Source organism: Thermobia domestica, chromosome 3 (assembly GCF_964235325.1).
Source record: "Thermobia domestica chromosome 3, izTheDome1.hap1.1, whole genome shotgun sequence".
Classification (NCBI taxonomy): Eukaryota; Metazoa; Arthropoda; class Insecta; order Zygentoma; family Lepismatidae; genus Thermobia; species Thermobia domestica.
In genome coordinates this window covers 26,222,510-26,249,344 of record NC_137456.1, presented here as the reverse complement: position 1 = coordinate 26,249,344, position 26,835 = coordinate 26,222,510, and the positions used below count along the sequence as shown (strand labels likewise).

The 26,835-nt window shown below is 35.7% G+C and overlaps 1 protein-coding gene across 5 annotated transcripts in view; it reads right to left on the bottom strand.

The window, feature by feature from the left end:
* scny (ubiquitin specific peptidase 36) overlaps nt 1-26,835 on the bottom strand; it is a 76,186-nt gene that overhangs the window by 48,125 nt on the left and 1,226 nt on the right. For all 5 annotated transcript variants that reach the window (XM_081750564.1, XM_081750563.1, XM_081750567.1 and 2 more), the window contains exons 2-9: nt 22,245-22,501; nt 21,611-21,783; nt 18,368-18,443; nt 14,350-14,460; nt 12,015-12,123; nt 10,760-10,827; nt 6,864-7,095; nt 1,311-1,530 (exon numbers count right to left, since the gene is read on the bottom strand). In XM_081750564.1, coding sequence (XP_081606690.1) covers nt 1,311-1,530; nt 6,864-7,095; nt 10,760-10,827; nt 12,015-12,123; nt 14,350-14,460; nt 18,368-18,443; nt 21,611-21,783; nt 22,245-22,488 — 1,233 coding nt within the window. In that variant the 5' untranslated portion in view covers nt 22,489-22,501. The remainder of the gene's footprint in view (nt 1-1,310; nt 1,531-6,863; nt 7,096-10,759; nt 10,828-12,014; nt 12,124-14,349; nt 14,461-18,367; nt 18,444-21,610; nt 21,784-22,244; nt 22,502-26,835) is intronic.

Sequence of the window (26,835 nt, the reverse complement as noted above, 5' to 3'; positions counted from 1 at the left end):
GAATCACAAGAAAACCCATGCATACGGTGTTTGTCTACCACAAAGCACATTTGGCGTGGACTTACAGCACATTTGATAGATTATAACTGTGCAAAGTAAGAAATGAAGTAAGGCATAATATTTGTGATGCAACTATACTATCAAGTGAACTACACAAATTATTCAAACAAGTTTACCATTTAACCTGCACAAAACAAGAATAAGGCCACCAGTGCCATTGTGAACCTTAACATGTAAGGTTACCGTATAGTGTAAGGATTAATGCATATTACTATAAGCGTGAGTTTTAAAAAACGTAACAACAAATCCTATGTTCTGTCCAAATTTCAAGTTTCTAGTTTAAGCGGTTTGGCCTGGGCACTGATAAACAATCAGTCAGTCAAGCACGACTTCTTTTAGAGATTTAGATACTTACTATATATGTGGGTGATTCAGAAAGTAATGCCTTCAAGTCGGACTATAGGGAGGATGAGACAGATGCAGTACTACTTGGCCAATAGTACTGCAAATATTCTGAACTGTTTATCATGAATGGAATGATGTTTAAGCTATAGAATGTCACTTGTTTCACCTTCCTATCTCTTCTCGTTCCAGAGTAATGGAACAAATCCATGGCATCCAGTGGTAACGTCCGGTTGAAACAGCGGGCTGTCACTGAATTTCTGACTGCGGAAGGTTGTGCGCACCCAGGAACATTCATCGCCGACGACGAGTCGTGGATACACCATTACGACCCGGTAACGAAGAGTCAATCGATGGAGTACCGCCACACGGTTCCTCCTCCGCTAAAAGTTGTCTCACCTGCTGACAAAGTGTTGTTGACATTGTGTCTCATCCTCCCTATAGTCCGGATCTTGCACCTGCGACTTCTGGCTCTTCCTCAAACTTAAGGAGGTGGAAATAGCGGTTCAGGAATGGTGTCTCCAGCAGCCACTATAATTCTTCGCCGACGGCATGAAAAACCTTGTTTCGCGTTGGCGCAATTGTCTTGTCCGTAATGGGGACTATGTTGAAAAATGGTGCCATCATTTGTAGCTGACATTGCAAGTTTTCCACTGATACCTGCATCGATACTATGTCAAACACAAATAGAGATATCACCTTGGAAGCATTACTTTCTGAATCACCCTCGTATATTTTGAACTGGTAAATTACATGTGGAGTTGCTCTTGTATATAATTTAATTCCAATATGAACCACAACAATGACCAACGAAGGGAGGGAGAGAGAGAGAGAGAGAGAAAAAAAAGATAAATAAAGAAAAAGACAAGCCAAACTCCAACTAAGTTCCCTCGTATTGCTAAACTTACCATGCCATCATCAAACTGATAGAACTGTCCACCTGATGTTTCCGCCACTGCTGTATAATGTCCACAATTGGGTGATGGACCCATGTGAGTGACCATTGCAACTAATTTGTACTGTAGAGGTTCATACGTTGCTACGGAACGGGGACATAAGAAACGAGTCAAATCCAGCCTTTGTCTGAAGGGCACATGTTTTGTGATTTTCCCGCCCATTTCACTAAACCTGAAATTAGAAAATTATTTATGTAAATAATCAAATTATTTACAATACTATGTTAATGGAAAAACACTTTTGGATAAGAATTCAGACTATTTGCAGCAACTGTCTTGCGGTTATGATGACCTTGTCTAAGACAATATATATATATCCTAACGCATCACTTCGGAAGTACAAACACGCAAATCTTTTCTAGCCACCGACTTCAAGAATTAACATGCACAAATATTCACCTGTAATAAGAATGCAACATTTATACTGGGTGTTACAATATTTTAGGAACAGATTGCTTACATAAAAAAAAAAAAAAAAAAAAAAAAAAAAAAGTTAACAGGGACCGGGACTCTAAAGTGGATAGTTTCGCAGTTATAGGGTATCGAAAATGTGAAATAAGTTAACTTCAGAAGTTTATAGTTCCACTACTATGGGACCTATCGTAATTAGTCAAAACATCACTGAGGAATTGGTATATGAACTATCCATATACAGTGAAACCTCTCTAAAGCGGACAGCCGTGAGGAATCAAAAATTGTCCGCCATAGAGAGGTGTCCGCCTTCAAGAGGTTTCAGTATTTTGTTATGTAAATTAGTGAGCAAGGTAATATACAATTAGAAAAAAATATTTTTGCATGAATCACGTATTTACGAATATTACATGCATTATCATGTGTAATCCAATACTCTATGTTCGAGGCACAACATGGAAATAACATGTTATAGTTCTCTGCACTTTACACTTATCAGTACTTCCTTCGTTTTCAGTATGGCGCTTTAATTTGTGGGTTAATTGCAGTCCTGAAGTGTCCTTTTTGAGACAATATATATATATACCTCAGGGCAAAAAATACTAAACTTGTCTTTTGGTTGGTTAGAGACTCCAACGGGACAGTAGCATAACGTGTCATCCCTAACGGCGGGCAACTGTCAATCACTTTTGTGTCTAAAACAGCTTGGGTGGGAGTGGGATGCAAGCAAAGGACATAAGAGTTTGTTAAACAGAGACGCTTCATCTGGGTTGCTAAGCAGACAGTTGAGGCAAAATGTTGTCACAATGCTGCCTTGGTGACATGTATGAATTACTAAAAATGTATTTTTACTATACTTTTGAACTTATTTCTAGAGAAAGTGTCCGTAATACGGAGGTAAATAATACCTATAAAAGACAGAAAAGACTGTCCATGTCCGTACTAGAGAGTGTCCGCTTTAGAGAGGTTTGCCAACGTGTTTTTTCCTATTACAGTGTTTGGGGATTACAAAATATGTCCGTTAAGGCAGGTGTCCGCTTTATAGAGGTGTCCGTTAGTAGAGGTTCACTGTATATCCATGTTTAAGAATGCTCCAGTACTTGTACACCATTTTTTACAGAGGTAGGTGGAGAGTGATCAAGTACTCCCAAACAGAGTCTCTAAAAATGATTGTGCAAGTACCAGAGGTTCTGGAAGATGTATATTTGAATAGTTCACATACCAGTTCCTCAGTGATGTCTTGACCCGACTACGAAAGGACCAATAGTAGTGGAGCTATGAACTTATTTTTAGGTTTTCGGCATCCAATAACTCCGAAACTATCCACTTTTGAGCACATGTCCCTTTAACTTTTTTTTTTTTTTTTTTTTTCTTATTTTGATGAGAAGAATCTGTTTCCAAAGTATTGTGATACATTTATGTAACACCGTGTGTAATTCCATTATTCGTAATAGTAACGCAGACTTGCTGACTACGAATATGAACTAAAATGAAAAGTTTCTGAAGTTGCTGAGTCAAAATTAGTTTTTTTTTTTTTTTTTTTTTTTTTTTTTTTTTTTTTTTTTTTTTTTTTTTTTTAAAGGTTACACTGGTAGTAATTCCCCTCTCTCAACCGAGAACTAAATAATAATAACCGAGAAAAATTGCAATTCTTCCTTTCAATTCAAACTCGTTTCACAAAAACTACCTTCCAACAGATCGATTTCAATAGAGTCGCTTAGAATGGAACTGAATTTAAAACAGCGAAAACTATTATTAACCCCTTGCGTTCCAGTGACATCCACCCATATGGATGTCGTAAAATACTCCGTTGCAAAATATTAATAGCATGGACATTTCATGGAAACATATCTTTTATTAAGGGTCGTATTTATTACACTCTAATAGCTGGAGTCTAATTAGATAATTTAGTTCATCTCCATAGTTATGAATTCTTACACCATAAAATAAATATACTATTATTTATTATTGTTATTGTTATGCGCAACAGTTATCAATTCAAAAAGAAAATATAAAAAATATTTACCTATTATTTCCGGAAGTTGCAGTAATGGCATTCTGACAAGAAATCTTATAAATACATTGTTCCTAAGTCTGTGTTTAGCCATCCTATAAAATACTATCTTATTCAGATTTTTTTTCTTGTGCCAATGAATAAGTGATTTAAATGTTAGTAATACATTTATTTCTCTTTCGTTTAACAACAACAATCAAACATCAACAGAAAATAAAAGAGAACAAACAAAAAATCTATTCGAGACTATTGTTATTAATTTCAAGAGGAAGATTATAATTTAGACAATAAGCAGTTACATTTACATTCCAATTATTGTTAATCTCCGATGCCAACTATCTATCTATCTATCTATATTTAAATGTATTTCATTGTATATAAACTATTACAATAAATTATCGTTATTCAACATATGTCTATTCATTTGCGTAGTTATTTGCAAACCACAATAGTTAAAAATTTTAGTCAGTCTAGGTATAGTTTTCAACTAAATACTTTCAAGCATTGTGAATACATAGATTACATCCGTAGTAGTTCCTACAACTGTTCACGATAGTGCCAACTCATAAATCCTATTATCATTAGATCTCCCTTATTTGGCATGTGGTCAACCTAGTCAACAAATCCATACTATTATTATTATAGTTTAGTATTCAATTTCAGAATTACCATTACAATTTTACCACACGGATTTTCGTAATCTATAACAAAAGATTCCCAATCTCTATAATTTCACATGAAATGGGTTATAGCACATTCATTTCAATTATTCATATTACTAATAGAACCCTAACCTATGCAACCTATACACATCATTGACACATTTACAATACACATAAAGAAAATTATAGCACACTTTTAAGTATTCCCCGTGAACAATAGGAACATTAAGTCATTACCTTGTTACCCAGACTGAGCCTAAAGAAGCAAATGAGACATTTGCAGTCATCCTTGCTAAGGTTTACTTGCCATTATAATAAGCAGCATTCGGAGCAAAAATCAATCATCGCGTATAACTACCATAATAATTTAATTCATGAATTTTCTGAGTTAACTGTGGCTAACGGGACTATTCAGTAACGTATTCAATTTTAAGAATAATAAGATGGATGTCTGTGATCCGAGGACATTAATGTATTGCCATAGACATGTTAGCGGAAGTTTGAACCACCTCCTTAAGCCTACCTAGATTTGTGTGCAGACAAGACGAGTTTAGTTGCTCATCTTAAGAAACTTAAAATCTTCCGGTAAATTCAACATTATTATGGAAAAGTTTTTTTTTTTTTTTTTTTTTTTTTTTTTTTTTTTTTTTTAAATAGTAATGTTCCCTTTTTCACTCAAATTCACGAATTAGTATCAAGATGGCTACCCATGATCTTCAAGAAGTTCCCGTGGAGAATAATTATTTAAATTTAAATTTTAACGATCGATTAGCAAGTATCCAGTTTTCCAAACGATTCTAAGATTGTCCTGATCTCAATTTTAATAAGTTTACGGCCAAATTGTACCTTTTTACGGCGATAGTTTTCAAATTCTGGGTACTGCCCTACCTAATCAACTTACGTAACCTCTACTTTCTTTTCACTGCACCAGACGTCATAGCGCCTCCTGGAACAACTATTATCATTATTATATATTTCAATATATTCACTTTATCATTAATTTTCGTATTATTTCATTTTCTAAATTCCTATTCTAATTTTAGCAACCCAAATTTATTAGTATTACGTACGCACATTATAAATTTTATATTTAGTTTGAGTTACCAAACTTCCCTTCTTCCGAAATCCCAATTAAGGCAGACAGTATGTATGTAATTCATCTTTATAGGTTCTCGATTATTATTATTAAGACAATAATTTAACCCTAATAATCATATCAGAAAGTCCATAAGCTCTATTTGCAACTAAATTTCTACTTTTATAGAGGAAAATGCTATAGAAATCAACCAACCTGTCATATAGGACATATATACGTAGGCCTAGTCCAGCAACATGATTATTTATTCTGTTCTCTAACATGTTTATTGGTTAACATATTCATGCTTTACATGTCCAGCCGGCATCATCACTGTCCTCTGAACAACGATTAACTTTAATAAGTGAAATTTATTGCCTGAGAAACACGGCTAAATGCCAGTAAAAAAAAACGCTCATGCGTATTGCAAAGTGTAAACATTGTCAATGGAAATAATGATCACCCGCTGGCGCAGATTAAGAATAAGCAGGCCACAATGCTTCCTCTCGAGAATAAACCGTAAGATTCTCAATGCAGAGTATCTACGTGTTTATGTTTATAAAAACATGTGAAAATTATAATGATACAGTTCACTGAAAAGCGGACTGGAACATATTAATCTTTATGGAATTTTTTAGTGGACGCTAGGCACGTATTAGTTCTACTATTTTTTTTTTTTAAGAGACAGTACCTAACTGACAGAAAAAATGTTTTCTCTTAGTAGATGGGAGGCCTAAGGGAACCATGTGTTTGTTTTAACGATAAACAATTGCCAACACGTATGTTCAATTACGTCACACACGTGTTTGTTTTGACAATAATTGAAAATTTCGATATCATATTACGAGGTCGGGAAAAAGAAAAAAAACTTTTTTATCTCCGTTCAGAGTTGCCAACCTGAGGCAACATAAAATCCCTTCAGAACATCAAAATTTCCCTTTTTCAGTCCAAATGTTCCACAATGAATTTTTATTTTATTTTTTTTTTAAATCAGTAATATGAATGCTATCCTCGCGCTTGCACAATAACTATGCCCTATATAACGGTCTAGACGGCCTTTTTAACAGTAACCTAGTATTACAGCACACACACAGGTAATATACACCTGGAATGCAAGGAGTTATTTCAAACTGTCAGACAAAAATCCTTTCTCTTCATGTTTATGAATTAATTGTCAGCTATGGGCCATGAAAGTTATGATTTCTTACTTTTTCTATTATGATTTACGATTGCTTTTATTCCGACTTATGTAACCTAATATAAATACAATAGATCCGAAACGAATTTGTTTTGGTCCTTATTAAAAAAAAAAATTGTAATTATAAATTAATTCTAATTATTACCTTTTGAGCTGAATACAAAGCACATGCGGTGGTCTTTCTATAGAAAACTTCTTTGTGGCAGAGACTTTCCGCTGGCACCTGTCACACCGATACGCATCATCGCCTTCTAGCCTTTCACGACAAAAATATGCTGCCAATGCCTCGTCTAAAGTAGTCACACGTCTTATATCTAAAAGAAGCTCCTGGAAATGCTGGAATGTGGTTGATATAGCCCGACACTGTAGGCACATGACTGCAAAATAAGACAAGATGTTACCTGAATAATCCTTGTAATATAACAATTTAACTTATCCTGGATATATAGAATGCACATATTTGAAAGGCATATAGTGTATTCTACAACAAACAAAACAGAAGTCAGAAAGGGATACAAGATACTCTTCCATTGTCTCATCCGAGGGGGGCAGTCTTACAAACGAATTATCAAACAATATTTTTTACATGAACAAGAATGACAATGCAAAATGTATGATACTATCCGATGAAATCAATGGTAATAAGATAATAGTAATAATAATACAAGATTAAGACAATATAGAAGTCGGAAAAAGAAATAGAAAAAAGTGTAGTCACTTAATGATAAAATTGGATTTATTTCTTCACGTAATCATCATGTACATTTAGAAATTTGTCCCTGAAATCCAGCAGCGAAGAATGTTCGTGATTGTGATTTGTAACTAGTTGGTAAGCTCCATATGAACATTCGCCATATCCTGGAACAGGTGACCAACCAGGTGATTCTTCACTGGTTCGGAGAGATGGAAGTCCAATGACGACGAATCCGGGCTGTAGGATGGATGCTAGAGCCGTTCCCAACCTAAGGACCGTATGTTAGCCACTGCGGAAGTGGCATTATATGAACGAGCGTTGTCATCGAAGAGAAGAACTCCAGCTCTTGAAGAACTTAGAAGTTTCCTGTAAATGGCTCAGCGTGACTTTGAAATGGTTCCACAGCATGACCAAGGGCAGAAATTCCCACGAACAGGATGCCTTGTTCCAGAAGACGGTAACCATTACCTTCCGTGCTGACAGAGTGTTCTTACGCTTCTTCGTTTTGGGTAATAAGGGATATTTTCATTCTCTACTGACATGCTTTGTTGACGGTTTAAACTGGTGAACGATGATTCGTCACCAGTGACAATAAGTTCAGAAACCTTTTGCATATCTCATGCGGTGCTGTAATGACAGGGTCATTCTGTTTACTTTGCGTCAGCATTTAATGCATTGTGCATACATTTGTGAAAATTCAGTTTGTTATGCATAATTCTGTGCACTGTTCCATGTAAGCAATTCACCTGTAAAGTAACCTCGTCGATAGGCCCGGATTAGTCTTCAACACTCCTCAAGGTACAGTGCTTTAAATTGGTATAAAGGCAGAGGGACATTTGAAAACAGAAGAAGTCAAGAATGCCGAGGATGGATAAAGGTGATCTGTTTACAAAGTAACATTGTATACTGTACAAAATCAAAGGCATATCGTTTGCTAATACGTCACTGGCACATGTAGTTTACACAAAAAGATAAATTAGACCATTTTCGCGTGGAAATTAGTATAAAGGCACCTAGTGTCTCTGACAAAAAAGGAAGTATAATTTAAAGCACAGAATAGAAAATGAATGTTCTGTACTTGATTGGCCGTCCCTTCTTCTGAATGAGTTGGAATACGCGCTTCGGTATTGTTTTTTATGATATCTGATAGTTGTTGCCGTGGAATCGCTGACCACTCTTCTCGTATAACGTTTTTCAACTCAGCAATGGTCCTAAACTGCTATCCATTGTGATAAACATTGCGCGCAACGATGCACCATAGGTTTTTTATCGGGTTAAGATAAGGGCTTCTCGCTGGCCACTCAACCTCGAAGCCTTTGTCTTGAAACCACTGTCGAGCTGTTGTTGCCCTGTGGATAGCAGCGTTGTCCTGATGAAAAATCAGGTTCTGATCGTCCAACTCCTCATACATCCGCAACAATTCTATTTCTAACATCTCTGTGTACGTCGATGAATTCATCTTGGTGTTGGGACATGCAATGTTGGATGTACCTTTAACACAAAACGCTGCCCAAATCATACACTTCCTCCACCAAAATTTCTGCTCATTTGCATTTGCTCTTCTTCAAGGTCATGCCAATAGTATTGAAAACCATCCGGACCATCTAAACTACTTCTCATCACTAAACACAACGTAATTTCATTCGGATGTCCACGACATATGTGTTTCCGCAAACTGGAGTCGCGCCTGCTTGTGCGTCGCACTTAAGGGTGGTTTACACTTCCGTTTCTTGAATGTAAGATGTGGATCTTGATTTAAAAGTTGACGCACTCTCCTGGATGTGACGATGTGACAGGTAACTTGCTAGAAGCAACTATTTGGAAAGATAAAATATTTCCGCCCCTTCCCTTGTGCACAATTAATCGTTTCGTAGACGCCAAGAGTTTTCTCGTTCTACCATACTTCCCGTTCTTCCCGCATTGTGCGCCCAACCGAAAGTAATTATCAACTACACATCTTGAACGATTTAACAGTTTTGCAATTTGCCGATTTGACAGGCCCATGTAATTGTATGCACAGACGCGTGCTTGTTCCTTACTCGACAACAATTTTCCACGAGGCATGGCCCACACAACAGCTCAAAGACGTTCGCACCCGCACTTCTCTTATCGCACTATGTCAGCTGATTCTCAAAGGCGTATCAGTAGTAGTGCTGAACGTGTAGAGGGCGCCAAACAAGTAACCATGGGTGCCTTTATACCAATTTCCACCCGACAATCGACTCATTTCTCTTTTTGTGTAAACTACGTGTGCCAGTGACGTATCAGCAAACGATATGCCTTTGATTATTTACAGTTCGCAGCAAAAGACTTTCAACATGAGCATGTAAGTTTATTGTGAAACGACGAAGTCTTTTGCTCCAAAATAAGTGTGCAGGGGAGGACGCCGAGATTTCTCCTGGTGTGATTCGTGCCACTTAGACGTTAATGTTGATTCCCTGCACTGTTGGGCGTAGTTTCACAAACTTACATGCTCATGTTGCAGGTTTTTTTTGCTGCGGACTGTACAGTATACAATATTACTTTGTAAATATATCATCTACATACATCCTCGGCATTCTTGCCTCCTCCTATTTTCAAATGTCCCTCTGCCTTTATACCAATTTCCAGCACTGTAGCGTCACGTGAAATTCTACCGTGTACCGTGACGGTTTCTGTCACTGACACAGGTTCGATCTAGATGTAAACTACTTTCCAGGAGGAATATTTGTTACTGTAAACAGGTACTATTTCTTTGTGGATTTCCTCAGCAAATTTGTCTAGGGTCTACAGAAACGAATTATGGCCCGCTGCTCGACACGCCTATTATCAGCTAACAACCCTCTTGACACTCGAATGACTCTCTGCTGCACAAGACATTGACCACTAGCACCGTCTACGATAAACGACGGTGATGCTATCTACACCTGCATTTGCGGAAAGGATCCGAGCGAAATGATATTAATATCTCAATGTCACATTGTGTCAATTCATTTTGCGACATATAGGGACTTATCCTTGTATGATAATGATCCTGATCGTTTCGCATTATCATTTCGAAAATCTTCATTTTGCATTACATTTATCATATTTTTTTTTTATTTCCCAAATAACACCATCGAGTACAACAAAAATATCGAAGAAATAATGTATTATTATTATATTTAAAAAAATCCTCTGAGTCTCTGTCTGTCACGCTAATAGTTGTCGCTAACTGTGCTACCTCCCACCTACCTGACGTAGAGATGTCGTTAGCATGCAGGAAATTACCAGACGAGATGGAACAACTAGTACCTATAAACTAAGGACATGACGATTTACATATTTAAGCATATATAACTGTATTATGTAATAAAAATTTGTCTTACCTTCAGTCCTTATATAGCCGCCAAATATTTGATTAAACGGTGTGGTCTCCTTGCTATAGTTATCAAGCCTGTAAAAACAATAATTGTTTTTGAAAATCTCATACTACATAGACTATCTCTTACGATAAAATGTATTTAAAAAAAGAATTTAAAAACAAATCTACAAGAAAAGAAAGTATTACTTTAATTTCTAAATTTACACGCGACTATTGATATTGCTTACTTCATCCTATAGTACTGTTTTTCACTGTTTTACCACTTCTACTTACTAATACATGTGACTTCAAAGGTATTACATTTAAGCTAAAACACTAAAATTAAGGAATTCTAAATTAAATGAAGAAAGTAGTTTGTAGCAGACATCATCACTGGTATAAACAATAACAACAGAAAATGAATTTCTCCGTACTACATATCCTTTATCGACAACCGAAAAAGAAGAGTAAACAGGGTTAGTTTTAAGTACAGCTTCTTACGTTCTCTCTACCCTACAAGACAGTTAAAATTTCCATACCCCACAAAGTTATGGACAAAGTGACGTTTAAGAGACGTCCTGTTCTTAGCAACTGTACGGAAGTTGTACAACTTCCTTCAGTTACATAGCGTACGCTTCTTCGACGCAAAAGACCTGAATTCGATTCCTGGCGGAGTTATGAATGGGATCCCACGTTAAGCTGTAAGATTATACGTTTTATATAGCTTAGGTGCCAAAATAGGTGTTAAATTCCATTCCAACCAACTTCACGGAAGTTGCAATAACAACTCGTACATTCACTATCACTGTATATCCTACACTATTACGTCCATCACTCCTAACAAGGCACGCTACTGTTCTGGACTCCTTTGCACCTACATGGCCAATATAGATGGGAATTTGGAGATACGTAACTGTAATATCACATAAATACTTCCAGCTTAATATTGTTGTCTTGTTCAATTAGAATTTACACATGGATAATTAGTAAAAGTGAATGATTGTAAAGTACTGGTAGAATGAGAATTTGAGAGGAAGCAGCAGAACCCATGGACCACACAATGTTCACCATAAACGCATCTGGACTGGGACTGAACCAGAGACCCTTACGTCAGAGGTGAGGCTCTACTACTGAGGTACCGTGCCCCCTTTAGTTTTAAAATTTATATATATATATATATATATATATATATATATATATATATATATATATATATATATGTAAATTCAGTGAAGCATTCTATATATAAACACGAAGAAATAACGAAACAAACAACTTACTTGAGTCCTTTCATTCTGGATAAATAGGCCTTCTCCATACATTCTATCAGGTACCTCATAAATTCATGCGCATCTTCTTGCTGACCATGTACCATATGTTTACAAATCACTAAAAATAGAAATTAATAAACATGTATTACATATGTATCTTCATCCTACGTAAAACAGAACTTAAACAAGTGATAACAATTGAGAGGACTTTTCTTTTTTAGAGACTATGTAGTAATAACATTAAATTCACCTAGCTCTTTTCGCATTCTATACAGCCTCTGAACAAACAATAGTATCTATTTCATAAATTATTGTTTTTATTTCTGGTTCTTCATTCTTTTTAAGATTAACATCACACGATTACGCGCCGAGACTAAAGAGAGACAAGGTAATGATGAGATGGCTAATCATGGTGAATGATGTAGGTAGACAAAAACGGGAAAACCTCGAGAAAATCCATGCATACGGTGCATGTCCACCATAAAGTCGCCCAGCGAGAGCTGGAATAGAACCATGGACCCTACGCGCCAGAGATCAGCGCTCTACTACTGAGCCACTGCGGCCCCATCTAGTTCTCAAAGTAATCTGCGGAAATCATGCAAAATGGCACGAAATTCAAAGAACGAAAAAGTACAATCAGACTAAATATCCAACGTGAGTTTCCAGTTTATTATGGAGATGCACTACTCACAACGCTTCCCATCCCACCTCAGATAGTTTCAGCTGCACATTTTTCACTTTTAGCTTTGAGTATAGGCATTTAAATCAATGGACTGTACAAGTAGTTTTATATATACGAGAAGAAATTCGAAAATAAGTTTCCCCTCTCGTTTTCCCCGGGAAAGCGAACAGCAATGGGAAACAAGATAGCGGTTGCACGTGCAACACACCCACAAACAAGTGGGTATAGTTTGCCTGCGATTTTGCAGATGGTACCATCGCAGCGCCTGTGCAAAGCGGAGACGAGTCTCTTAGTTTAAGCCTGGTAGGTATGGAGAGAAGGCACGTTTTGACGTTGTGATCAAAGGAAGAAATGCGAGCGGTTGTCTGCTATGAATGGGCACGTGGCGTATCGAGGGGAGAAATTCATAACCGCCTCGTGGAAGTCTATGGGTCTGATGTGATGTCGAAACAATGCTGTGGAGATGGCGTCACCAATTCAGTGAGGAGCGGCAGCAAGTGCTGGACACACCGAGACCTGGAAGGACGTGCACGACCACTATGGACGAAAATGTCAGGATGGTGGAAGACTGTTTCTGGCTTGAAGAAGACTCTCAACAGCCGGGGCTTTGGAAACAATGCTGACTACCACTCGACTAGTGAAGAGGGCTAATAATTCTACGGAGGGTGAATGAATGAAATATTTGGTAGAATGATAAAGTGGGAGAAAACGTCTCGCTCCAATGCGAACTTATTTGGCCTCGGATCAAATTAAGGGTAAGTGGAAATTATTTCATTCGTTATTGGGGTTAATTAAATATTACCATGACTATCAAATAGATCAGCTCCCATTAATTACTCATACGTAAAGAAAAATATTCGTGATTACCCTATTAAATGATTATATTATAGCAAGAACGAAAAAAAATGTTAAGGGCATATTAAAATAATAAAAATTCGTTCGTGCATTAAAAAGTACTGCATTAAATAGGCTGCGGGATAAGTAACGCAGTTTTTAGCTTTACATATGCTACAAACTGAATTCTGGCCCCGAGTTCAAAATCAGAGGACATTTACTTTCAACAAGATGGTGCACCGCCCCACTATGTGTTAAACGATCGGAAATAGTTAAATGTTCATTTTCAAGCAGGCAGATAGGAAGATAGGACAGCGTAGAACAATTGAGTGGCCATGAAGGTTACCAGACCTAACACCATCTGACTTTCTCTTGTGGGGTATACTGAAAATAAAATATCTTTATAGCCTGAAACCAAAAACAATTCCTGAGCTAAAATAAGCAATTTCCAACAAAAGTTTCTGAAATCAAAGTGGAAATGTGTCAAAAGATTTGTAGAAGTGTTGCTAGTAAGGTTCAACAAGACGATGAGTATTTGAAAATGTTACTTATTCTCAATGAGTGGCGTTGTTTTGCTGTTTTCATGAAGTGAAGCAATTTAATTTCTCAGAAACTACTATACTTTATTTTATACACTTAACTAGTGTAATAAATCTGAGTAACTAAAAAAAGGCGTTACTTATGTCGCATCCTGGGTATATAACGTATAAATAAAAGACATATATAAGGCTGTGCTTAATATATGAAATTATTTCATATTATGCAATTCTACATAAGAGCATTAAATATACCACCTCGCAAACAGCAATACATACAAATGGTCCTTACTTTTTAATTTTTGGTAAATCAACATAGGTTTAATTACACCTCCTGACTTCTGATGAGACGCCTTTAATGTTTTCGCCATCGCACATATTGCACATTCTTGAATTGCGCCATCTGAAATAGTAACAATTTTAAAAATTAGAAAGATGTAGCTAAGTACTAAAAAAATCACTACAGAATTACTGTAACGTAAAACTGCATGAAGAGCAATCTTATCAATAAACTTAAAAGTACTCACTTTTGCTCCTCTAAATTATTAATATATATATATATATATATATATATATATATATATATATATATATATAGGAGCGGACTCAGAGGGGGTGCAAAGGTGCACGTACACCCCCTCCCTTTCGTTGTAAATATACACTACCTAAAGTGAGAAGTTAGCAGTGAGTTTTTCAAAATCAATGTTTTAAGTCAATTTTCTGAAGGTTGAAGGAAAAGAATTCATTGAGAGCAGACATAGCATTTCCAAAGGAATTCCTCATTCACATCACAAACGGTATTTAAAAGGTATTGTAAAGGTATTTAAAAAACTCAAATTTAATTCAAATGTACTGGTAGTTATTGGTGCACCTCCCCCTCAGAGAATCCTGGATCCGGCCTGTATATATATATATATATATATATATATATATATATATATATATATATATATATATACACAGTAGAGCGTCAATTATCCGAACGTCGGTCAACCGAACGACCGCTTAACCGAACTGTGTACTCCCTCGCACCTGTTACTCTCCCACCCTACCGTCCATCATCCCCCTCACTCCCAAACCAAGTTTCCCACAGTAGTCGCCGCACTGAGCCACCGCTGGCGGAACATTGCTTCTAATGGGGCCTTCATAAGGCGCTGCTGACCGGCCAAGCCGCCAGTCGCTGTGTTTCAACAATCAGCACACTTCTGTCGGTTTGGCACTGGCTGTAGAAGTACAGTACAGTACAGTTCGATTATCCGAACAAACCAGTTTTCCGAACACCCATGTCCCCCAATTACTTCGGATAATCGACGCTCTACTGTATATATATTTATTTTAAACGTCGAATTTCTCTTAACAGCATTTTCAAGACTTAGAGAAAGAATATTTGGTACGAACAGGGTGTGTGAAAATTTAAATGTTTACACTCAGGATGGTTCTATGCATGAGTAATTATTTAATTTCTTTAACCTTATCACTACCGAACATAGGTCCTTACTTAAGTTTGGACAGTGCTGGCAGCGAAAATTCGATGTTGAATACTATATTTTTGAACAATCCATATGAATTTGGAGGAGTAAGAGTACCTTTGAGTTTATTGATTGCAGAATTATATGAATATTAAACGCGCCAATTGTAAACATAGTTCGACCAACTGCAAGTTGCACTTACTTGTAACAATACGTTTTTGATTAACGCAACGTACACTCATGTCCAAAATAATTGTCGCATATCTACAACTGTTTTCTTGTAAGAATATAATTTGATGATAATTTTCTAGAGTACTTTTAATACTATGTGTATCATCGGGAAATGTATCTTTGTGGTAAATTTCATAAGAAAAGAATTATTAAATACAAAAATTAGAATGAGTAAAACAAAATGTTGCTATATAGACAGGAAAGTTTTATTTTCTTTTTATTGTTCTTATTTACTGTTTTTGACATGAAATTTGCCACATATATGTCTTTGCCGATTATACACATACTAACATAAGAAATATCGGGAGAATTCGTTATCACATCATATTCCTACAATATATTTATAGACATGTGACAATAATTTTGGGCATGAGTATACCTAGAAGCTGACTACAGTGTAAATTCACGAGTCTGTAAAAGCACTGACGGAAAAATTTGCCCAGTGTTAAAAAAAGACGGTCAGCTACTCATGTTTTTGAAAAGCACTGTCTTCTTATCTATCGACAAAATTAAATAACGAACAAAAATTTTCTTTGGCAACCTTTATTTCAAGTCAAACCAAATTATTAAAATTTCCAATATACGCTCACTTTAATACGGATTATTAAAGAGAGGCGGGGGTCCTTGTTTATTTATCTTTTTTTGGAAAAGATCTGCATAGTGAAGTGGTATTAAGAAATGCACAAGATCTTTCAACTGCTTCTCATGCAATTTTCTTTTATCCAATTCTTTTCATCCTATTTTCTCTCCATCTTTTATTTATTTATTTATTTTTTACGTCTATAAATACTGACTGCATCAAAAATTCAACTATTCAAAATGCTGTAAGTCAAAGGTATACACTATACAAAATTACATGTGAAAATATGATACTAACAAGTAAACTTTTATTATCAAAAAACAAAATTCACGCTAGTAAGTGTTACAGGATTGATTCACCTTATTTGTTTAATGGATATAACGAAAAAAATGTTAATGCATTTAAGAATAGGCCCAGTGGTGCGTTTAAATCAGGGAGGGAAAGAAGAGGTTTTGGAAGACATATAGCCTTTATAAATTACACCAAAAATATCGTGAGATAAATTTAGCTGAACGACTTTGGGAAATCTTTATATTCTTTTCTTCTTTCCGCTTCCCTAGAATGAGTATTATCAGGGAGTAGACGAATGTCTAAATTGCTCAAGTAATATTGCAACAGTAAACTGATTAAATGGCCTATCCCACTACCCTATAGAAATTAGTTTACATGCATTATAATCAAAGCTGGTACACCCTCACTCCCTCACTTTGCTGTGGGAAATGCCCAACCTTGACTAATTTGTTATATAAAATTTGTAAAAATATGTTATAGCTCTTGAAAACTTTAACAGCTTTTTTCTCACAAAGTTGGAATGTAGGATACATCCTTCTTCCACGAAGCCCTTCCTTCAATTATTATTTTAAATCGGGTTGTTCATATGATGAGGCTACGATACCTCTTTCAAAGTTTCAATTTGTATACATCCACATTCAATTTAATTTCTTTTTTTCCTCAATTGTTCGTTTCACTTGGTTTTTCAAGCACATTCAATATTTCGAAAATCGATTGGACGAAGTCAGTTTTTCTTTTCTAGATACGAAATTTCGAACAGTACCAACATTCTTGAATTTCTACGACTTACCACTTCCTCTTCCTTATTAACTTCAAAATCCTACAGGCACGTTTTACTGTTTATTGAAAATTCAAAAGAGCATGTTGCCATCACTTACTACAACTTACCGGCAACCGAAGGCCTATAGACAGTCCTTAACTTACGTAAACAGATGATTCCAGAGCTATTTGTGTAAGTAGAATTTACGTAAATTTTGCTTTCGTACAGTTTATGACAAAGTTGCCAAATTAGCACATAGTTTATGTCTAACTCGGTAGATGGCTATTAGATTTGAGTAATTTGAGTCCTTACTTAAAATTGATTAGTAATGATATGAAATGTGAATGCGAAATAAAAGCAAGGATAGGAATGGCGAAAGGAGCCTTTAGAGGGAAGAAAAGTTTATTTTCTGCGACCTTGAATAAAGAGTTGAAAAAAGACTCATAAAATGCTTCGTGTGGAGTATTGTACTGAAATATGGATGAGAAACATGGACATTATGGAAAAATGATGTAAAACGACTGGAAGCTTTCGAAATGTGAGTGTAGAGAAGAATGGAAGGAATTAGCTGGGTCGAGCGGAAAACGAAAGTGTGTGTTAGAAATGGTAGGGGAGAAAAGAATTTTAGGTATTATAGGAAGAGAAAGAGAAACTGGTTGAGACATTGGATGAGAAGGGAATATCATGAGGGATGCGCTAGAGGGTATGATGGTAGGAAAGAGGGAGGGGGCGAAGGTGACTACAATTAATGGACGATAGCATAACAGAAAAATCGTAAAGACGAAGAGGTTAGCGGAAGACCGTGGAGCATGGAAGCTTCTCAGTTGCAGCAAGCGACCTGCCAATAATAACAGAATATCTATGATGAGAATTACTTAAGACGTAACTAGCGTTCGAAAATTTTACTTAGAGAAAATATGAATTTACGCTGTACGGGAACTGTATGTAGTTATAAACTTGTCACTTCCAATATACTTACTGGATTGTTCACATTTCGCTAGATGATTTGTGTCACTTAGAAGAAAATTAACTAGGGCTGGAACATGGAACAGCGCCTGGAATTAAAACAATGCATATTAACGAAAGGTTGTTATAAATCAACAACAATAACAAAGCTTCTATACCCATGGTTCCCAACTTAAAGCGTCTTAAGAACAAGCAAGAGGGCGCAAGCGACTGATAGAAATAAATTACAGTCGTAGTTACCAATATTACCAACGTTGTAACAAAAAGGTGTTAAATCAAACACTGTACAAACACCAAATAACTATTGAATAAAAGCTATGGCTTTATTAAGAAAGAAGCTGGTAAAAAATAATATTGTAATACCATGGTATGCAGAAATATTGTTGGAAATAAATATAAATTAGTGAGAATATGGTTATTATTATTATTATTATTATTATTATTATTATTATTATTATTATTAGAATTCAATGCTGCGTCTGAAATCGCAAAAGGGATCAACCTAAGACGACACATTTGCCCACCCATGTTGGCTTATTTATTTTGTGTGTAAGTATTCATTACTTTTAGTTTTTTAGCGCTCGAACTCTTACCTTTACATCTCCAATTGTGGTTTCAGCTTTCCTATAAAATAGAATTTTACACAAGAGTATTCTGTAGCTTTATTTCGGTTATTAACTTTATCTATTAGTTGTAACTGTAATTTTAACTGTTCATTTACTGTTTTATGCAGAAACTACTTGCTCGAATTAACTTTCTCAGTGGAATTCCACAACTATTTTTTAATATTCGGTGCTACTAATGTTATTGCCACTAAAATTTACTACTTGAAGCTGTTGCAAACACTATTCTCTACTTAGCGATGTCAACACTACGATTTTTTTTTTTTTTTTTTTTTGTGTGTGTGTGTGTGTGTGTGAATTATACAATTTGTGTGGGGCTGAACACTTAAAATTCTATAATTGTTTTAGACTATGTACAGGTTAACGTCCTTGGATCTCTTCTACTGAAAGCAAACGTTCTTCCGTCTTTGTCAGAAACAATCTGCAAAATTAATCTATATTACAAAATTGAAAGTGACTCTGAATCTCTTGAACCACCCGACCGATCTCGATCAAATTTTCAACATAGATGAAGTTCCAGCCTGGGATTGTTTCTATTATTTCACTTTGACGAAGCAATGTAGGGAAGGGAGACATTTAAAAATGATCGAAAAATGGCCTGATGATAGTATCGAATATATAGTTTTCGGGGTCGCTGAGATGAACAATTACACTTCCCATGCTATTTAAATCCAAATTCAGCCCCGTAACTTGAGGAGGGGAGAGACAGAAAAAAATGGCCGAAAATTACCAACATCAGTATCAAATCCATACTGTAGTTTTCGAGGTCGCTGAGGTGAACAGTGACACTTCCGATGCCGTGCCACATAACTTGGGGAGGAGGAGATATAGAGAAATCATTATAAATGACCGATATTAGTGCCGAATCCATAGTTTTAGGGATTGCTGTGATGAACAGCGACACTTCCGATGGCGTTTAAATCCAAATTCAGCCACGCAACATGTAAAAGGAGAGTGAAGAAATCTATAAATCACGGATAGAAAATGACGGATATCAGAGAGCGCCAGTAATAGTAAAAAAGTTATTGACTAACGGAACATACGAGGGTCAATGCAAAGTCACGCAACTATTTTTTCTCTCGAAAAAGGAACGAATAAAAAAAACTGAAATATGCAAATGGAAGGTTAGTTCATATGTAAATATTACATGGAGGGAGATGGATGAACACACACACACATCACCATAAAAATACAGAACGAGTAAAAAAAAAAAAAAAAAAAAAAAAAAAAAAAAAAAAAAAAAAAGTCGCTTCAAAAGTGCTTTACTGTCAATTGCAAAAGTACACAATAGTACATTATAAACTGCGTGCATTCCATGGCATCAGGAGTCTCCCCAAGAATCCACAAGATGGTAGGGACTCTTAAGGTGTCAAAAGTACATGTTCCTGCCCTGTACTATTGTGTACTGTTGCAACTGACAGTAAAAAAAGTTTGAAATGACAAACTTTTTCGTGCTATATCTTTATGGTAGTGTATGTGATCATCCATCTGCCTACTTGTAATGTTTACTTATAAACTAATCTTCCATTTGCATTATTCCATTATTCGCTATCATTTTCGAGGGGAAAAAATAGTTGCAATGACTTTTCCAATGATCTTCGTATTACTATTTTTTTTTCTTAATTTAACCCAGTGAAGCGGGTAGCTGACACTAGTAATGAACTGATGACAATTTGTTCGCTGAAGATTATCGCAGCGCGAATGGAGATAAGGAACAAACTGAAGCACATGAATATGCTCTATAGCTATCATTGAAGTACTACACAGTTATGTCAAAAAAAATAGAGACGCATTCCCCAAGGCATTTTAACTAAAAACGAGTGAAATAACACCTGTCCCCATGCCATCGTACTACTGGCCTGCCTCTACTCGCTTTCATTCTCTCCGGTTCGTATACTTTCCAGTAGGACACGAATAACATCCCTCTGTTAAACATCTTACCCGTACGCACAAATGGTGTAACGGTTTAGGCATAGATTAGCTCCATTGAATTTATATGGGACAAGTAGTTTTCCTATAGCACTACTCTCTACCGAATTTCAGATTCTATGCTTATAAACCAACTACCAATGGACTTAACCATCATGCAAAATGTGATTAAAATTGGGAGTCAGGAATGGAGATATTTTATTATTATTATTTCAAAGTTTTCCGTCGTAGCGGTTAGACAGTAAGAAAACTATAAATTCAAGGGTTTTACCTTACTGTAGTTCGTGTTTTATTCCTTTTCGGAATTTAACACCTACCATACTTCGTTCGCTAAAACTACTGCAAACTACTTCCGGGCAAATGTAGTTTCCGACAGCATCCAAACGCGAAATATCCAACATTCTACTTAATTCATCTTATTCTAAATTCCTCAAATTTTCACCAAAATTGTAAAAAAAAGTCGAACAGCAATACTAAAATGCTGTTGGCACGAAAATTTTATATAGCAGTTTTAACAAATAATCTTACCCAGCCCCCCTCACACACACACAGTTTTTGTACTAGTTTACAAATACATAATGGATTTTTTTTTTTTTTTTTTTTAAGACTACTTTCGACTTATGACAAAGCTTTAACTAATGAAAAAAAAAAAATCATTCTATAAACTTCCGCCTAATTAAAAATTACATTCATGATATACTCACTTGAAGAGTGGAGTTCATATAGCAAGTGTTTCCCATATTGATCATTCCTGCTCCAACCGGATACGATCCCCTCCATCCTAAATGAACTTTCTCTGGAGGAAAGAGTACGACTTTTGGCGTAGGCAATGTCTCGGATTCTGCTTTCATGGTTGCAATTCCATTAGATGTTTCACCTGAAACAAGTGACACAATACAATAATCAAAATTGAATAATGGAATTATGATGTACGTACAAATAATATTCAGAATTACAATGAAGAGATTTCATTATCAGTCAGGAAATGGTTGCATCATACAACCAAATAATAGTTGCGCTCCCGGTTTAGTTATTTACTCACAATCAGAAAAAGTGATAACTAATAACTTATCTTTGACAGAATCCCCAAGAAAATCTCACTGAGGATAAGTAATCAGTGAACAGACCCCAAACATCAATCAAAATAGAATTTAAGATATGACAAGTCGGTGATTCAAAATTGACACACAGTTCTATAATTTATGTTTCCTAAAGTTCTTCACGCGCCTGACTAAATTTTATTTTGTTAAGTAATAGAGAAATATAAATACCGAGATAGGAATGGTAAGCGAGTTTTCTTAATTTTAAGCAAAATACGAACTCATTATAGTGTATTACCTAGTTTACTAGAAGGCTTCACTGAAAGTCCATTTGTCTGAGGATTAAGAAGAATATATTTTGATTTTAAATCCTGTAGAACTTTCGACTGATAGTTTTCAGCTTGTTCATAATCTATGGAGGTCAACAACACTCTTTTCGCCGACGCTACAAGCCGCTTCTCTAGACTCCCATCTTCCTTGTCGGAGGAAGCCAGAGACAGGCGGACTGCAGTTGTTACAGGATCACAGCTCGAAGCAGGCATAACCAATGCAAAACTGAAAATAGAACAAATATATTTTTCGTAACTCAACAAACATTAAATTACACACAAGTCAGTTATTCATTAAACTTAATTCTGTACTGGAAAATGTCAACTTTTGTAGATTATTAGTCATAGGCGTGCGCAACGTGGGTGCCTTGGCATCCCCATTAGACAAACTTTTTTATGTAGAATTATTACAAACTGAGAAGAGATTGCGTGTAAATTATTTCCCGTCTGCATGTGTGCCGTGCGTCGAAGACGGGTGCAATGACGCTATCTTTTCTTAGGGGAAAGGGAGGGGGGGGGGAGAGGACGACATTCCATATAGTGGTACTTATATCTGGCACCAATGTCCTGCCCACGCTAGTGATTACAGTTGTACATTGACCAGCAAAAGTGGACATGTACAGCTACATAACTTCTGGTGTCAAAAACTTTGAACTACAGACAACTCATTGAGTGCATATTCCTGTACAAAATTATAAAATGTTTATCTTGATTGTGTGCATTCTTATATAAGAATATACTAAATGAAAATATTTTATTACCTTGTATATATATATAGGATATATATATATATATATATATATCCTTTTTCATAATCAGTCACTACGTAAATGATTTAGGAAACATGGGAAGTCTCAACCCTGAAAATTCAGCACTAGCATACAATACAATGAAAACAGGTAATTACTAATGAAACTTACTGAACTTCCCAGTGTACCCATGAACAGTGTAATAGAAGCTCATTTTAAACGAACTAGCAGCGTTTCGAACTAAACAGAATTGCTTACTTGAAGTGTATAATAATAATAATTGTTTAATAAGAACTATTATTTGTTTCATGGCAGTATGTGACCCAAGTCTGCTGAGATGACTGTAGTAAAAACTACAGAAACTGCTTAAAAAAATAAATAAATAAATAAATAAATAAAGGACGCGATAAATGGAAAGTGCAAAACTTATTTTCTCATAACTATTATTTTATTTATTTTACTTCAAAACTTACCAAGAATAATATGACAAAATGGACCTTTATTGTTACTGAACCTTAGAGTTAACTTTTTAATTCCATAAATAGTTCGGGCAATACGTCAGAATCATGCTTCTTATGGGAATTGCGAAGATCCATAACAACATAGCACAACATATCAAGTTGGATTTGACACATGGTTCCACAAATCGAAACTTAGCACATCAACACCAAGAAACCCAATTATTACGTACACGTAAATTAACATTTACACGTATTCACCGCTGGGCGTCTCCAATACCTGAAGATGACTTAAAACATGCTGAAAACATTGATACAAGTTTTAAGTAACACGTCATACAAGTGAGTAAACTAAAAGATTTTATAGTGCGTCACTAAAACACGTTATCAACTAAACTTCTGTTGGAAATCTGATACTGTTACTTTTAATATGCGGCCAATTAAATGTGATTGCCCTGATGACTTTTACAATTGATCATGTTCTTCTGAATGTAGAATCATGTATCACTTACCCAATCATAACAATATACAGTAATTACAATGAGGAACAAGAAAGACTTCGAAGCGCACTAATTTCATTGCTACATCTCCATTGAAGAAGTTATACTTCGCGTTTTTCCGTTACGTATCAATACAGTAATACATTTAGCATTTGGTACACTTCTGGTCATAGAAATCTACACGGCGAAAAAGTTCCAAAAGATATCCTACATCCTTACGTCTCTTAGATCTGTGCTTACAGGGAAATCTAATTTCCCTCCATTCTGCTGCAGAGCAACATCATCATTTGGAGAAGAGATATTGATTACCTGAACGTGAAGATCACAAAATATGAATGAAAGGAGATATAAACTTAATTCTGTAGGAAAAAAAGAGATATGAAATCAAAATCTGGCTTACTGGGTCATACAGAATTCATGCTTCTGCGGGTTGTAAATCACAAGGAAGTACACACAAATGGACAACTTCGAGAGTGCAGTTTTGATGTAGTAGTTAGCATAAAGGACTTGCGTGGAGAACATCATTTTAGCATAGGTTCGAATCCTGTTCACGATTGGGATCTAAGTTTTATTGCAAAGAGTATGGATGTAAGAAAATTATAAATATATTACGGCTATGTAGTATAGAACATTACATAATATATATTAAACCAAATCATAAAGCTTTCCCCTTCTGTCTCTAATGTACATTCTTAAGCCGACAGTAATATAGAAAGAGTTCATCTAATTCTTCAGTATTTCGCGCAAAGGGAAGAAAATAAACGGTCACTAAATTATTATTACAGTTTCAATCTCAACTAATGGGAATAATCTGCTTGGTCTGTAGAAAATACAAACTCTTATTCAAATGTGAGAACACATTTATTTTGAATATTCCAAATGGAACAGTTAATAAAGTGTACCAGGTTTATCGTATCGAAATATTTGATTTATAGACATCAAAGAATATCTTAGTAAATTAACGAAAATAATCATAAAAAAATCAGGCCAGGGAAAGAAAGTAACGGGAACTACTTTGCAGCATAATCATCCCTATTTGCGACAGAAATCCATGGGAAGATAAGCTAGACATAAAGGGAATCCTTAAGGATCTAGTTTCATCTTTTGAACTTAGTTTTTCTACAGACTGTCTGGGTTTTTATGACCAGGACTGACCATCGAAAAAGCGCAAGTGTTATTTTAATATTATTATTATTATCAGTGTGCGAATTGAAAAATTTTCCCAGGGGGGGATGAATTTCACCCATATGCGCACCCAGTCCTCCCCCCATATTATATATATATATATATATACTAACAAGTACAAAACAGTTGAGATGTGAGATCTTTCATAAATTTTCACTCAAGTAATATTTAGGTTAGCTACGCAAAATAGACCTACTTATTTTTATGTCCACTTAAAAATACTCCAGAGGAGGAAAAAGTTATCCCTGCCAGGGATAAAATTTTCCTTCTCCAGGGTGGGAAAGATTTTTGTCAGGGGGGGAAATCCCTGGCATCCCCCCCGCCAATTCGCACCCTGATTATTATTATTTATTACCTATTGAATCGATAGGCGACAATCGATTGGTAACATTAATTGTAACGTAACTTTTACTTTCATGGAGATATAATACAAGACTTGAACTCGGGATATACTTTCTACTAGAAGTGAAGTAAAAATTCCTATTCTACCTGAAAATTACCGTTTTAAATTCACATTATATCTAATACGAAGCAGGTCTACCACATGAAAATTAATAGGAACAATTTAAAAATTGTGAATATATCAGGAGCGAAAAATAAACTAAGAGAAAATTTGGCACTGAAGCAGAATAGTCCTTCTTAAATTTTTTTTTCTTCTTAAAATGATGAACGAGTAAATATGAAAGAGAAATGTCTAAGACAATAATCTCCACTGTTGGAGCATATCGGCACAAATGTAGGAAAAAGTATTTTATGTTTACAATCGCTGACGCGCCTGCTCCCTACGGACACACGCCCATGTCCGCCTTCCTGCTGCGCTCCTGCCCTGACTCAGCTAAGTAACACTTTTGCTTCCAGTGGCCACTCATCACAATTTGATTTGTCTTCTGGTTAGAGTTGCCATAATTTTTTGATCGAAAATACGGACAAGCCTTAAAATGACAACTCATCAAAGATAAAGTGCCAAAAACACAGAACAAATATTTTGACATTTCTTACCCAAAGGTCGCCTTTTTAGTTTATCACATAATTGTTTACTGTAATACTTAAAACACTATCGGAATCTAACAAGTTTTATAATTTTTTCATTAACACAAATATAATCAATCATGTCATTAGATTACGTATATTAAATCTAACCAAAAGAACCCTGGAATTGAAAAATGAGACTTTTTAAAAATAACCTACTTTATTAATAGTAAATAAATATGTTATGTGATGAAAACGCCCGAGATTTTAACGATTGCCGATTCGGAAATTTTCGGTCAGCTCTAAAACCTGTCAAATACGGACGTTTTCCTAATTCATGCTTTGTACGATACAGACACAGACACGGACCCAAAAATACAAACAGTCTGTACAAAATACGGACATATGGCAACCCTATTTCGGTTCAACTTTACAATGTACGCTCCAGCTGCACATCAATAAGTAGGACTGCCTTAAAAGAGTAGCAGATAGAGAGGGATAGGTTATGGTACGATTAAAAAGTTTGGACCCTTTTGTTTAAAATAATCAGGTGCAAGTTTTCGTGTCTGTGTACATATACCAACCAAAGCAAGCATTGTAAAGTTTACCGCCCTCCCCTTTATTTCACAGTCGTATTTATGGTTACACCAAAGCGTGTCTTTACACCCGAAGGAGAAACCACATCGGCTTGCACACATA